The sequence below is a fragment of the Cervus elaphus genome, chromosome 29 (assembly GCF_910594005.1).
Source record: "Cervus elaphus chromosome 29, mCerEla1.1, whole genome shotgun sequence".
Taxonomy (NCBI): Eukaryota; Metazoa; Chordata; class Mammalia; order Artiodactyla; family Cervidae; genus Cervus; species Cervus elaphus.
In genome coordinates this window covers 11,105,532-11,119,685 of record NC_057843.1, presented here as the reverse complement: position 1 = coordinate 11,119,685, position 14,154 = coordinate 11,105,532, and the positions used below count along the sequence as shown (strand labels likewise).

The 14,154-nt window shown below is 45.5% G+C and overlaps 1 protein-coding gene across 1 annotated transcript in view; it reads left to right on the top strand.

Annotated features, from left to right (window-relative positions):
- ELP3 (elongator acetyltransferase complex subunit 3) overlaps nucleotides 1-11,652 on the top strand; it is a 120,840-nt gene extending 109,188 nt beyond the window's left edge. Inside the window, exon 15 of the mRNA XM_043890843.1 lies at nucleotides 10,391-11,652. Within this exon, the coding sequence (XP_043746778.1) occupies nucleotides 10,391-10,467 (77 nt within the window). The 3' untranslated portion in view covers nucleotides 10,468-11,652. The remainder of the gene's footprint in view (nucleotides 1-10,390) is intronic.
- Nucleotides 11,653-14,154: the final 2,502 nt, after the last annotated feature.

The following is a 14,154-nucleotide window of genomic DNA, read 5'->3' as shown; positions in this document are numbered from 1 at the left end:
GTCCTGTATCCCCGCCCGTTTCTCTATTTCCCCATGCTTTGTAGTTGAAGTTTCTTCTGACTTAGTGACTAAGCAACAACAGTACAAAGTTAAGTCTTGTCGGACTCTTGCAGCCCCATGGACTGTAGCCCACCAGGCTCCTCTGTCCATGGGATGTTCTAAGCAAGAATACTGGAGTGGGTTGCCATTTCATTCTCCAGGGGATCTTCCACTTTACTAATTAAGTCTAACCTACCATTAAACTCATCCATTGACGCCTTAGTTCTTAATTCTCTGATTTCTGGTATCTTTTTCAACTCTGTGACATCATGTTTTATAGTTTCTTGTGGCTTTTAAACATTCTTAACTCCAGCATCTATCTCCATGTATGTAGTAAGCAGAACTTCTCTACAATCTGTGTCAGATAATTCCCAATGTAGAGTCTCTGCAGTCTCTCTTCTTTTGTCATCTTGTCTTGATGTGTACCTGCCTCACTGTTTTGTTATTTGCTGAGCATTTTACGAGAGAATTTGCTTTCAGGAATACTTCAAGACGTTGATGATGGTTGCTCCTCATCTTCCGCGTACCTTAGAGGACAGCCCTTCGTGGAGGGAAGAGAGATACAGGGTGTTGCAGCTGGTTCTCTGCCTCTGGTAGCCACGTGCCTCCTCCCATTCTGCTTGGATCCAGCTGCCCTTTCTGGGTTGGCATCACCACTGAGGCAGAAAAGGCTCTACTCCCTTCTCAGAGCTCACATTTTCTCCCTATTTCCTGCCTGATAATTAGCTGTTGGGTATTCTTCTAGTGGAAGCATTTTTAGTTTTGTGTACATTTTTTAACTGTCTGCAGCTAAAAAGTTGGTCCTAGCCATTTAGTCTGACATAAGCCTGAAGTCACCTTTTCTATAAGCTTAAATACTCCTTGGGCTTCCCAGGTAGTGGTAAAAAACCCACCTGCCAATGCAAGAAAACGTTAGAGATGCGGGTTCATTCCCTGGGTCGGGAAGATCCCCTGGAGAAGGGAATGGCAACCCACTCCAGTATTCTTGCCTGGAGAATCCTGTGGACAGAGGAGCCTGGCGGGCTACAGTCCATGGGGGTCTCAGAGTCGGACACAACTGAGCAACTCAGCACACACTCCTGCCTGGTTTCCATCAGTGTTCCATCTCTGTTGCTTTTTTCCCCCCAAACCTCTGTATCATATTTCTCTTCATTTTAAAAAGGGTGACCACATTTATCAAATTATTTAAACAGTACACCCCTTCCCAGTAGTTCTCACATGTGTAAGAGCCATCTGTTAACGCAGGCAGGCAGTACAGAACTCTGTGACCAGAACCTTGTATGTAATTATTCTGTTTTTTACTGAGCCCTTGTTAGTGAAATGGAGGTAAAGCGCTGTATAAAGCAAACATGGTGACCTTATCAGAGGACAGGGAGAAGCTGGACACAGAGAAGGTGAGGTGATTGAGACAAGTCAGCTGACCTTTCTATGCAGGAATAAAAATGGATGTGCTGTTATCAGGGCTGATGAGATGTTCACAGCCAGAGCAAGGGAAGCGGGGTGTCGGGCATCACCCACAACACAGGTGCCAGGGCTCCTTGGGAACACACTGCATCCACGGAGGCAAGCTGGCTCTGAATTACGGTTCTCGTACTTCAGTTGTGTGACCTTGAGTGCAGACGGTTTCTGAACCTCTCATGCCTCCCAGGATAGTGATCTCAGTCTCGGTGGGGTGTGTCCAGCATCCAGCGTGCGTGCCTGGTGTGGATGTGAGGGCTCCGAGTGGCCCTCCTCTAGCTTTATACTGTACACTCAGCTCTACGGTTGTTGCTGCTTTTATTTTGAGATGGAGTTAGTCAGAATTGTGACTGTGTAACTAATTGTGATTCTGACAAGCGGGGTTGAGGCTCATTTCCTGCTTCTGACTTATTTTCTCTTTTAAAGGAAAAATGTGTTTTATTTTCATCTTCTAAGCTTCACTCTGGTATTGGATCTACCCCTTAGAGGGAAAGGGCAGTAGTAACGTGGAGAAGCAGAGTGTCGAAACCTAATCGGGTATCACCTTGACTAGTTGACTCCTTCCTAGCCTGCTTCCTCTATTTATGTAAAAATAGAATGCATTTTTTTTCTAACACATATCAGTAGAATTTAAGGGCTTACCTGGTGGTGCTAGTGGTAAAGAATCTGCCTGCCAATGCAGGAGACTTGGGTTTAGTCCCTGGGTTGGGAAGATCCCCTGGAGAAGTGAATGGCAACCCACTCCACTATTCTTGCCTGGAGAATCCTGTGGACAGAGGAGCCTGGTGGGCTACCGTCTCTGGGGTCGTAGAGAGTCAGACACGACTAACCACACACAGCACAGAATTTGAGTAAGCAGTGAGGTTTGTTCCATTTTCATCTTTGATTTCACTTTTTTAAGGTTCTGTGATTCCCTCCCTCCCCCTTTATTAAACAGCACTGACCAGCTCCCAGTTAAGCTGCTCTGTGGCCCGTGGCTGAGGCAGTTGGCCTGTACATTTGGGGTAATTTCCTGTCTTTCATCAACACTTAGAGTAGCTGAAGCTGTGTTAAGCTGAAATGGTACACATCTGTCAAAGAAAGGGAGAGGTGATGAGGAAGCAGAGGCATTTTTGTCCACCTTGAGGGGCTGGAGGCTTGGAGGCATCTGGTGTCATTTCCTTCTCCAGGGGACCTCCCGACCCGGGGATCAAACCTATGTCTCCTGCATTGGCAAGTGGATTATTTACCACTGTACCACCTGGGAAGCCTATGCAGCTGCAGGCTGAGGATTTAATCAAAGCAAAGGACAGTGCTGGCTCTGGGCAGGATAAGAGGAGCAGAGGGCGGACAGGTCAGTACTTGGTGGGAAAGCTGTTTCTGCATTGTGGCCTCTGGGCTTATTGCTCCAAGGCCGACTGCCCAGAGCACCCAGCTCCCGGTAAACCTGGGGGAGATGCCTCCAGTTCGTGGACTGCCCCCTCCTCCCTGTCCTCGAGGCTCTGCTGCCCGCCGTGGGCTCTGCCAGCCGGGCACCCTGAGGACAGCTGCACAGAGGTCACCCCTGCTCACCCCCCGGCCCAGGGACTGGCAGGGCCGCACGCAGGCCTTTGGGTAGAGAACCCGCTTACTTTGGAGACAGCCCGCTGCCTGTCTGTCCTCAAGGGCAGAAGCCTGTGAGACAGCTGCCCACGTCAGTCCAGGCGCTCGGCTGACGTCAGCTGTGAGATGTAATTGCTTTTTCTTGGCTGTCTCGCAAGAGGAAAGTTACTGTGACGAGGAGCCCTGCTAACCAAGGAGAGCAGAAGGGGCAGAGCGTGGCCTCCACCCACCCTGGGGATGGTACGTTTTCCCTTCTAAGCTGGCTGAGAATGCTAATACTTTCACCAGCCTGTTCTGCAGAGGGTAGAAACAGAGGAAAATCTTTCTTTCAAGAAACAGGAGGCACAGAGAGATACAAATGGGGAATATTTTTGTTTAAGTAAGAGGTGAGAGTCCAGACTGGCTAAAGGTCAAACTTCTCTCCCCAAAATACTGACAGCTTACCTGGTGGGCCGGAAGTAGACTTCCCATCTCAGTGCTACTGATGTTACTGAAAACAAGGATCGGAGCTTGAAAGTGTGCTTTTCCTTCAAAAAGTACATAGCAAGCAAAGCCTGAACGGCTCTCCTCCATCAAGTTAGTAATGGTTTCCAGGCCCCATCTTCTGTATTAGGGCAGAAGCTGGGAACTGGGGAGTCTGGATGTTCAGTGGGACTTTTTCTGTTGTTGTTGCATTGGTTCAGTTACAGCGAGGGCTTCTCTCTAGTTGTGGCACGCAGGCTTGGTTACACCATGCCATGTGGGATCTTAGTTCCCCGACCAGGGATCCAAGCCACATCCCCTGCATTGGAAGAGGGATTCTCAACCACGAGACCCCAGGGAGGTCCCTCAGTGGGACTCCTAACTGAGGAGCGCTGAGCTGTGCCCCAGTAAAGCTGTTTGTTAACCAGCACACTGGGAATGCGCCAGATCATGGGACTTCGTGGTTATCCAGGGGTTGTTGAATCCTGCGCTACGTGTAAGGAGCAGCTTCTCTCTTACCTCCACAGCTCTTTATGGTGGACAGATGTAGGCTGGGGCATGCTTGGGGAAGTAAAGCTCTCTGACCGGCTGCACATCTTCAGTCTGGTGCACTGTAGCCCACCAGGCTCCTCTGTCTTCAGGCATGAATACAGGAGTGGATTGCCATGCCCTCCTCCAGGGGATCTTCCCGACTCAGGAATCGAACCTGCATCTCTTACGTCTCCTTCATTGGCAGGCAGATTCTTTACCACTAGCGCCACCTGGGAAGCCCTCAATCTGGTTATAACTGGTAAAGAAGATGGTAAAGATTACCATCATCTTTATTTGAAAGAGGAGATTTAAACTTGATTCCAGTGACTGAGCTGAGCAGAATCAAAAGGAAACATTAAATCTATCTTGTGACCTCATGTAGGTAGGAAGCTAGAAGCAACAGAAGTCTGATGGATGAGTTGGTCATTGTTGAAGCTGGGTACTGGGTATTTCGAGGTTCCGTCTACTATCGCCTCTACTTTTGTTGTTTGAAATTCTCCATAATAGATTGTTTGTAAAATTAGAAGTATAAAAAGCCAACCTCATGCCAGTCAGAATAGCTATCATTAAAAAGCCTACAAATTAAAAAAAAAAAAAAAAAAGCCTACAAATAATGGATGCTGGAGAGGATGTGGAGGAAAGGGAACCCTCCTACACTGCTGGTGGGAATGTAAGTTGGTGCAGCCACTCTGGAGAACAGTATGGGGGTTCCTTAAAAAACTAAAAATAGAGTTACCGTATGATCCTTCAGTCCCACTCCTGGGTGTATATCTAGAGAAAACTAATTTGAAAAGATACATGCAGCCCAGTGTTCACTGTAGCACTGTCTACAATTGCCAAGACATAGAAGCAACCTAAATGTCTGTTGACAGATGAATGGATAAAGGTGTGGGGAGTGTGTGTGTGTATATACAAATACACATTCACTCACATACATACAATAGAATATTAGCCATAGAAAAGAATGAAATATTGCCATTTGCACAACATGGATGGGCCTATATAGATTATCATACTAAGTGAAATCAGACAGACACCACTTATATGTGAAGTTTTTTTAAAATGATATAAATGAACTTATTTACAAAACAGAAATAGACTCACAGAGAAAACAAATGTATGGTTACTAAGGGGGGTAGGGATAAAGTAGGAATATGGGATTAACAGATACACACTACTGTATGTAAAATAGATATCCAACAAGGACCTACTGTACCACACAGGGAGCTATACTCCACATCTTGTATGTGTGTATATATAACTGAATCACTGCACTGGATACTTGAGACTAACACAATACTACAAATTAACTGTACTTCAGTTTTTTTTTAAATCCACTTATAATTGTATAAATCAGGGAGCTATTGTTTAATAGATACAGACTTTCAGGTTTACTGCTGTAGACTGGATGTTGGTGAGCGTTGAGCAACAGTGTGAAGGTACTTCATACCAGTAAATTGTACAGTTAAAAATGGTTAAAATGGTAAGTTTATCTTATGCATTATTACAGTGCCAAAAAGTACCAAACAAAATGGCTTCCACCAAACAGAAAACATTTTTCACAACCGCTTCCTAGGTAAGCAACTTTAAGACTGGCTACTTCATGATTCAACAGTATCAAAAAGGACCCAGGTTGTCTTCAGCTGCCCACTCTGCCAGCCTCCACCCACCTGCTTCATCCTTAGCCAACTCCCTCGTAAGCTACCTGCCCCAGCCAGAAATTTCTTAACAGACTCACAGATACAGAGAACAAACTAGTGGTCACCGCTGGGGAGAGGCAAAGTAGGGGTAAGGAACTAAGAGGCACAGACTGCCATGCGTGAAATAAATAAGCTACCAGGATAGATTGTATAGCCCAGGGCAGCAAGCCAGTATTTTATCATGACTCACACTGCACTCCATTTAAAGAATCCTGAGGGACTGTGTTGTACGTGTGCAGCTAGTATCATGAAGCAACTATACTTCAATTAAGAAAAAAATAATTTCTTTCCAAAAGAACATACATGAAAACAGACCATCTAAGAGCAAGAGAGGCTTCCAGAATCATCGCACATCACTCAGCATCCCCACCTGATTGTCCTACCAGCCATTTTACCTGCAGCACGGCCAAAGCCAGTCTCCTGGTGTCCTCCCCACCCCCTCTCCCAGCACCTTTCAGTCTCACTAACAATTGTCAGTCTCACTGACAATTCTTATTCAGCCAAAAATCTTAGAGTCATCTTAGGCCCCTCTCTTGACACCCATCAGCAGATTCTTCTAACTCTCCCTTTTGAGTATTTCAAGGCTTCAGCCACTCTTCTCCACTATGATTCTGCTTTGAGCCACCTCCATCTCTTTCTTACCTGGATTGTTGCAGTAGCTTCTTAACTGGTCTCCCTGTTTCTGCCCTTGGTTGTGTGTATCTGTGCTTAGTCGCTCAGTCATGTCTGACTTTTTGCAACCCCATGGACTATAGCCCACCAGGCTCCTCTGTCCATGGGATTTCCCAGGGGAGAATACTGGAGTGGGCTGCCATTTCCTCCTCCAGGGGATCTTCCCGACCCAGGGATTGAACCCAGGTCTTCCTGCATTGCAGGAGATTCTTTTACTATCTGAGCCACTGGGAAGCCCCCTGCCCTTGGTTACTTACTCACTTACTGAACAAATACATGTAGGCATTGCTCCAGGTACTAGCAATTCTGCAGGTAAAAACCCTGCCCTCCTGGTACTTTCCTTCTGTTCTCAAAATAGCATCCAGAGAGATCTCTTTCAAAGGTAAGTCAGTCATGTCACTTTTCTGATCAGAATCCTTAAATTATGCTACAGTATGTGCATTGCAGCTAAAGTGAGGAAAAGCTTGTTTTAATCTTAGGGTGCCTCTGCCTAAACGCTGATGTCACAGAGCAAAGTTCAGTTTGAATGCAAACTTTAAAGTGGAAGAAAGGATGACAAAAGTCATTTCTAGCATGTTTGTGTGTTTCTAGGATTCTAGAAACAGAAGAATGACTTCAGAGACAACTGTGTGATACACTGATCACTCTGGTAATGGTTTCTTAACCACCTACCTCTCATCCTTTTTCCTTATTTTGTTGAATTCTTTGTATAAATAGAGCTGTCAAAACTCATGGAACATCTATTAAATGGATGTACACCCTCATGGGATTTTTTTTAATCCAACTATAATGTACATGAATAAAGTACAGTGTTTTCAGTATACCATGTAATTTGTGTGTATGTGTAAGTTCCCATGTATTAAATAACTTCTAACCTAGATCAAGATACACCATTTTCAGCACTGCAGAACACTCCCTTGTTCCATCTGTCAATCCTTATTGTCTTTCAAATATAACCAGTATTCTGACCTTTATCACCCATAAAATTAGTTTTGCCTGTTTCTGAACTTTCAGTGATGGACTCATACATACATCTGGTTTCTTTTGTGCAAAATTAGATCTGTGAGATTCATCCATGGTGTTGGAGGTAGCTCTAGTTCCTGCTTTCCTGTTGCCTCACTAGTATTCCACTGTGTGAACATCCTGTACTTTATCCATTCTACTATTGATCGATATTTGGATTGTTTCCTGTTTTGGATGTTATGAGTATCCTGTCTTTCGTTGGCTATAAGCATTTGTTTCTCTTTTCACTCTGGGAATGTGATTGCTGGGACATAGTACCTGCTTACAGATACAGAACTTTAGGAGATAATCCAAACACTAAAGTGGTTGTACCCTCTGACGGGGACGTCCCAGGTGGTGGTAGTGGTAAAGAACCCGACTACCAGTGTAGGAGACATGAGAGACTTGAGTTCAATCCCTGGGTCAGAAAGATCCCCTGGAGGAGAGCATGGCAACCCACTCCAGTATTCTCGCCTGGAGAATCCCATGGACAGGGGAGCCTTGCGGGCCACAGTCCATGGGATTGCAAAGAGTTGGACAGGACTGAAGCGACTTAGCACGCACACACCTACCCCCTGAGAGGCATGAGATGTCTTCCTGGATCCAGTGGGTCTGAGCAGCCTGACCCATTATTTGTTCATGTTTCTGTCTTCCCCCAGCTCTACCCCAAACCAGAGTGTTGAACAGAAATGATGAACACAAAAGGTGAAATTGTACAAGGCAAAATATCAGTAATCCTAGGATTAAAAGGGAAATTCTCCAGTGACCTCTTACTACACGACAATTCTGTTACCTCCATAACATCAGCTTCAGTTCCGTTTTCATGATACTTGAAAGATTTTGAAAAGGGATGGGAAACAAAACACGATGGGAAGGCTGTTCCTAAATGGCAAATGTTTGGGCTAAAGAATGAGGTTAGACTGGAGAGGGCTAGCAGTGGCCTGATTTCACACACAATATTGATCACTAGGAATACAAAGTGATGAACAAGATACATAGAGCTTCCACCGCAGGGGCAGAGGGGAGGTCAGCCAGCATCACAGGGCCCCGTGGTGAGAGCTGTGGGGCAAAGCACTGAAAAGAAAAATGCCGGTGTCTTCCTTTATGTTACACACAGTAAAACTACAACACCACTGACACCAGAAATAGTGTTTTCCACACATCGTGTGATTCTGCGGCACCAGCTGGCTGGCCCACAATTAACTCAGTTCTCACACTAGCTCCCTGGAGGTGGCGTCAGACCCCACAGGTTACGTGTTCAGTTCCCAAGACCGCCCCCACTTTGGATGCAAATCACAAGTCTATAGTCAGTCAGCATGCCTCTGACCAACCAGTTCCAGATCACAGGATCCCACGCCCCTCCCCAGGGTTTAATTCATTTGCTAGAGAGCACAGCATGGGCCAAGCCTGGAAGCTAGATAAAGAGCCAGACATGGAGGGAACTTAAAACTTCACCAAGGCTGAAGCATAGCGTTTCCAGGGAGAACAGTAGCAAGAGATGAAGCTAGAAAAACCATCAGATATCAGATCACTAGAAATTTTAAAATAATAACAGCAACCAGTGGTTCAGAAGAATCAACTTTTTCCAGACTCTTGGACTTCAGCACATCTCAAGGACCATCTCATTTACTATTCACCATCCTTAAAACATAGGTACATTATTACAGATGATAAAATGTAGATTCAGGGAAATTAAATAATTGGCCAAAGCCACAGCCCTTAAAACGACAGGTCTAGGCCTTAAACCCATGTCTAACTGATCAAAAGCCCATACTCTTAACCACTCATATAGATAGTTGGAGAAGGAAATGGCAACCCATTCCAGTATTCTTGCCTGGAGAATCCCAGGGACAGAGGAGCCTGGTGGGCTGCTGTCCATGGGGTCCCACAGAGTCGGACACCACTGACGCGACTTAGCAGCATATAGATAATACCACATAAACCATGCTTTATCCTCCTGGGAGCTCAACTTCTTATATGTGTTCATGTTTTATTAGAGAGACACCATTTACCATAATTTTCTCAAATGGAAGTAAGATATAGATTCCTTTTCAAGAAGAAAAAGTTTACAGACCTTTAGTAGTTGACTTAAATCAGCTAATGTTCCTTAAAACGTAGGCAAATAAAATGTCAGCGTAAGTTCCTAGTGCTTAAACTGCTTGTATATCAGAATAAGTACACCAAATTAATACCCCCCAAAACCTATAAAACAAGGTGCAGATTAAGTACCACTAATTTCATGTCACTGACATTGTTTTGCGGAAATGGTCACTCTGGAGGAGTGAGCGGCACTGACACTTCTCTGGGTTGGGGCATCGAGGCTGCGGAGACCCCACGTCCCACACCTGTCCTCTTGTTCAGCCTCCCAGGAAACCACGACGCTGTCTGGCTTCACTCGGAGTATGGACATCACACACATTAGGTCCACCACTCCCCATTCACCTGCAACATCTAAAGCTGTGCTGCATGGTGCCCACAGGATTGTAAACCCATCAGCTCTGAAATACAGTTTCTATGCTTTTAATGCAACTTGAGTTCAGAATTCATAACAGTTCCAGACTTACTAAAATGAGATTCAACCTGGAATGGACTTTGGTCTGTGAGTTAGTGGGAGACTGAAGGAGGACACCTCAGAGGGACGCATGCGCTGGCTTTTGAGGGTTACTGGAGTCACACTTGGGCGTCCCAGGCGGCAGTAGTTGTAAAGAACCTGCCTGACAATGCAGGAGACATAAGAGATGCGGGTTTGATCCCTAAAATCAGGAAGAGCCCCTGGAGGGGGGCATGGCAACCTCCTCCGGCATTCTTGCCTGGAGAAACCCATGGACAGAGGAGCCTGGTGGGCTATGGTCCATGGGGTCACAGAGTCGGACACAACTGAAGTGACTTAGCACGCATGCCAAGTTAAGCTTAATAGAGATTCTGTTTTTTCTGCTTCTTCACAGGTGTCGGCACCAGGAATTATTACAGAAAGATTGGCTACAGATTGCAAGGTCCATACATGGTAAAGACGCTAGAATAACACCGCACCAGTCCACCTTGAGGCATCTCCTCCCTGGCAGGAAACAGATCCAGGATGTCTTGAAAACTCAGCACAGAGGCTGAGCAAAGCAAATGGACCTCCCTGAGCCCCTGGCAGGAGGCTCCCCCTCGCCCTGGAGCCTGGAAACCTTGCTTAGGGCTGGGTCGGGCTTCTGCCGACCAAGCGCATGGAGCCTGGACACTCAGACCCCCCCCAGCACCCGCTCCCGCATGTTCTCAAGGCGTCACCTGTTTTCGAGCCTTAGCTCCTGTATCTAGTTTCTCAGTTTTGCATGAGACTTGCAAGTGACCTAACTGTGACTCAGGCAGAGAGACAAAAAGCAAGTTAATCAACTCATTTGGACACCACGATTCATGAACTAAAACTGGCTATGTCACTTAAGGAGTAAACTTAGGGGTAGGTTATTTATATAGAGTATAGACAAAGAGTCGTGTTGGGATCATGTGAAAACTGTCAGACATTGATCTCTGTCCTGTTACTATAATGCGTACGCATTCCAGCACTAGTTTAAAAAATGAGCTTTCATTTTAAATGGCAATCATTGTCGTTCCTGCGCTGCTGTTTGAAATAACTGTGATGGGGAGAGAACAGGTGAGGGTTCAAGCTTGAAACCAGCCTTTCTCGGTTCACAGGCTACCATCTACAAAGGGCCATTACAGACATCCATTTATTTCAGGATTTTTGTTGCCTGTACTTCCCTCACACCTGACAACTGCAACACACCGTGGGCAGCGCTTTCACCCAGAGAAGCGTCTGGCGTCCCCATTGGTCCATCCTGAGCAGGCCGTCTGCCGCACACACGTCTGAGCTTGTGTGTCCCTAAGTCAAGGCACGTATCCACAGCCACTCTTCCCTGCATTTTAATTCTTTCAGTTTTAAATGGAGAAAGGTCAGAGTTAAACTCATATATGAAAGTTAAAAAAAAAATACTGGAAGCAGGCCCAAATCTAAATAGGAGAAAGATTGGCTTTTTCAAAGCATCATCTTCTAGGACTGCCTCTCTGTGACTTCCAGGTAAGCTATTAAGGAGACTCAGCCTGGAGAAGGTCTGTTCTTAAGAGCGTGGCTTAACCTGCATCCTTGGGATTCGGTGGCATTTTACAAAAAGGTTTAGTAAAGGGAGTTGATTCCTCTAAAGGTTTGAAAAATAAAATCTTCAGCACAGAAGGAAGAATCATGTAAGGCTTTTTCTCTCCTCTCCCTGTAAACACAGGGACACTTGCCATGAGTTTACAGGTTCGGGTTTCTTGTCTCCGGCACTGTCCATTTCCTCCTGGGTGCTGTTTGCCATCTTGTTAAAATGCCACCAGGCAAATGGCATCAGCTCCCTTTTCGACTCGCTGTGTAACTGCAGAGGCTTTTCACGAGCGCCGTTTAGGGAATTCAGCTACTTCTCAGTTTTGAGCCAAACTGAGGACACTAGCCGCAGAGACAGCCTCTCAGATAACTGAGAAAGTGCTCAGACGCAGAGACAGCCTCTCAGATAACTGAGAAAGTGCTCAGAGGAGGATGGTTCTCAGTGCAGGCTTTGGAACTAACACCAGCACATGCACAGCCAGTCACTACGGCCTGGACCCCTGGGAAAGGAGTCTTACCATTGAAGGAGGACCTGCATGGGCATCACGGGGAGGGGGCACTTCATCATAATTTTTAATGTGGACACTCTTTACTTCCAATCAGTGTGTCCTTTTCTTTACTAATTAAAGCAGACCTACAGTGGATGTCAGATAGGTCACAAATAAGCTGCTCTAGTTAGCGTGAAATTCAGGTTAACTCACGTTTAAGCAGAATGCCTTCCCCTGACTTCCAAAGACCGTTCTTGGCATCTCTGGTGCGTGGCAGTTCTAGAGATGTGTGGTCTTGATCAGATGGACTGCCTCATAAGAAACATCAGCTAGGCGTGATCCCTTCAGCCTCAGCATGAAGCCTATAAAGCTGTAGTTTGTGTGTCTGATCTGTATTGAGCAACTCCTTAGCAACCACCTCAAGCCCAGTCAGCTAGCTCTGCTTTTGAGTTTTTGTTAAATCACTTGGGGAGTTTTTGTTTTGTTTTTTTAAATCAAGCCCTTATCAAAAACAGACAAATCTATTTGCATTAAAAATGAGATTTTAAAAATTCATTATTGCAAAGTAAAAGAGCCTGGTAGAGCTGTTTCTCAGACTTGGGAATGAATGTGGAATCCTTTTAAAGGAATAAATTCCTACTGACCCAGAAGAATCCTGAGAAGTACAACTTAAAAGCCAAAACCTATTCTATGAAGACATCTTTCAAATTGCAACTTTTCATTTCCAGAGGTTTTTATGGTATTTTTTAAGGTTATCATCTAGTTAAAAACGAAATTTGGGGAATTCCCTGTTGGCCCAGTGTTTAGGAGTCAGCACTTTCACTTGCCATGGGCCTGGGTTCAATCCCTGGTTGGGGAACTAAAATTCTGCAACCTGCAAGGCTCAACCAAAAAAAAAAAAAAGCCGTTTTGTTCATAAAGAACTTAGACCCCCTAACCTGATAAAACAGCTGAAGATCTAGGCTCTGAAAACCTGGGCTCCTCTATTAACTCTGAAGCTGTGAGCAAGTCCCCTCCCATTTCTGAGCTGCCCTTCCCTCATTTGTAATGAGAGAATGCCCACCCGTCAGAATGAATGGAATGTTCTGATGTGGTCTCACTTGATAGATGCTGCATAAACCACCACATTCTCTATATAAACCATCCTCACTCCAGTGAAGTGGCTTCTCAATAGGTGTGTGACCTCGAGCAAGAAAACTCTGCCCCTCAGCAAGTTTCCTGTCTGTAAAATGGATCTGATAAGTTTCTCCCTCGTGCAGTAGCTGTCAAGATTAAATGCGCTCACACATGTCTGTTTCTTCGATCAAGGCCTGTGGGACCTAAAACACACTACAAGTACCGGCTATTATGGCCAAGATCTGACAAGTGCAGTATCCTGCCCCCCGCCTTTTTTCGTATTTACTTGTTTATTTACTCATTTGGCTGTACCAGGTCTTATTTGCAGCATGCAAAATCTTTAGTTGTGGTGTGCGAACTCTTAGTTGCAACATGTGGAATGTAGTTCCCTGATCAGTCAAACCCAGACTGCCTGCATTGGATGCACAGAATTTTAGCCACTGGACCACCAGGGAAGTCTATCTGGCCCATTCTAACATGAGAGTTTCTTACCTGCTGGCAGTAGAACCTGATTTTTTTTTTTTTTTTTTTTGGCTAGAAATCTCTCAATTTTGCTAGAGGCCAGTGTCAGAAGAATAACATCACTGGGATCTGAGGCCTTCTTTCTGAGGATGTTCTGATTGGTCCTTCTCTCTTGTTCATGTAAGTCCAGGGTTACAAATTTCAACTCCATGCTTTGAGGGACAAGAAGCTAGCTGAGACTCTGCAACAGCAAAAAGCATTTTCACGTATCACTGTGATTCTGGGGACTTCTGGAAAGCTGGCCAGCATCAGTGTGGACTGCGGTCTCTCCTGTGTGTGCACAGGTAGCCATGTCCACCTAGGGAGCCCCCGAGGGAGTCTGGCCACCTTTGGGACCAGGGAGGAGGAGCAGTGCCTCCTGTGAGCATCAGTCCTGTGTACCTGTGTACCTCTGTGTCTCATCCTGTGATGGCTGTCCCCAAAACTAAGCACATGGACCTTTGAAAGAAACTGATTTTAACAT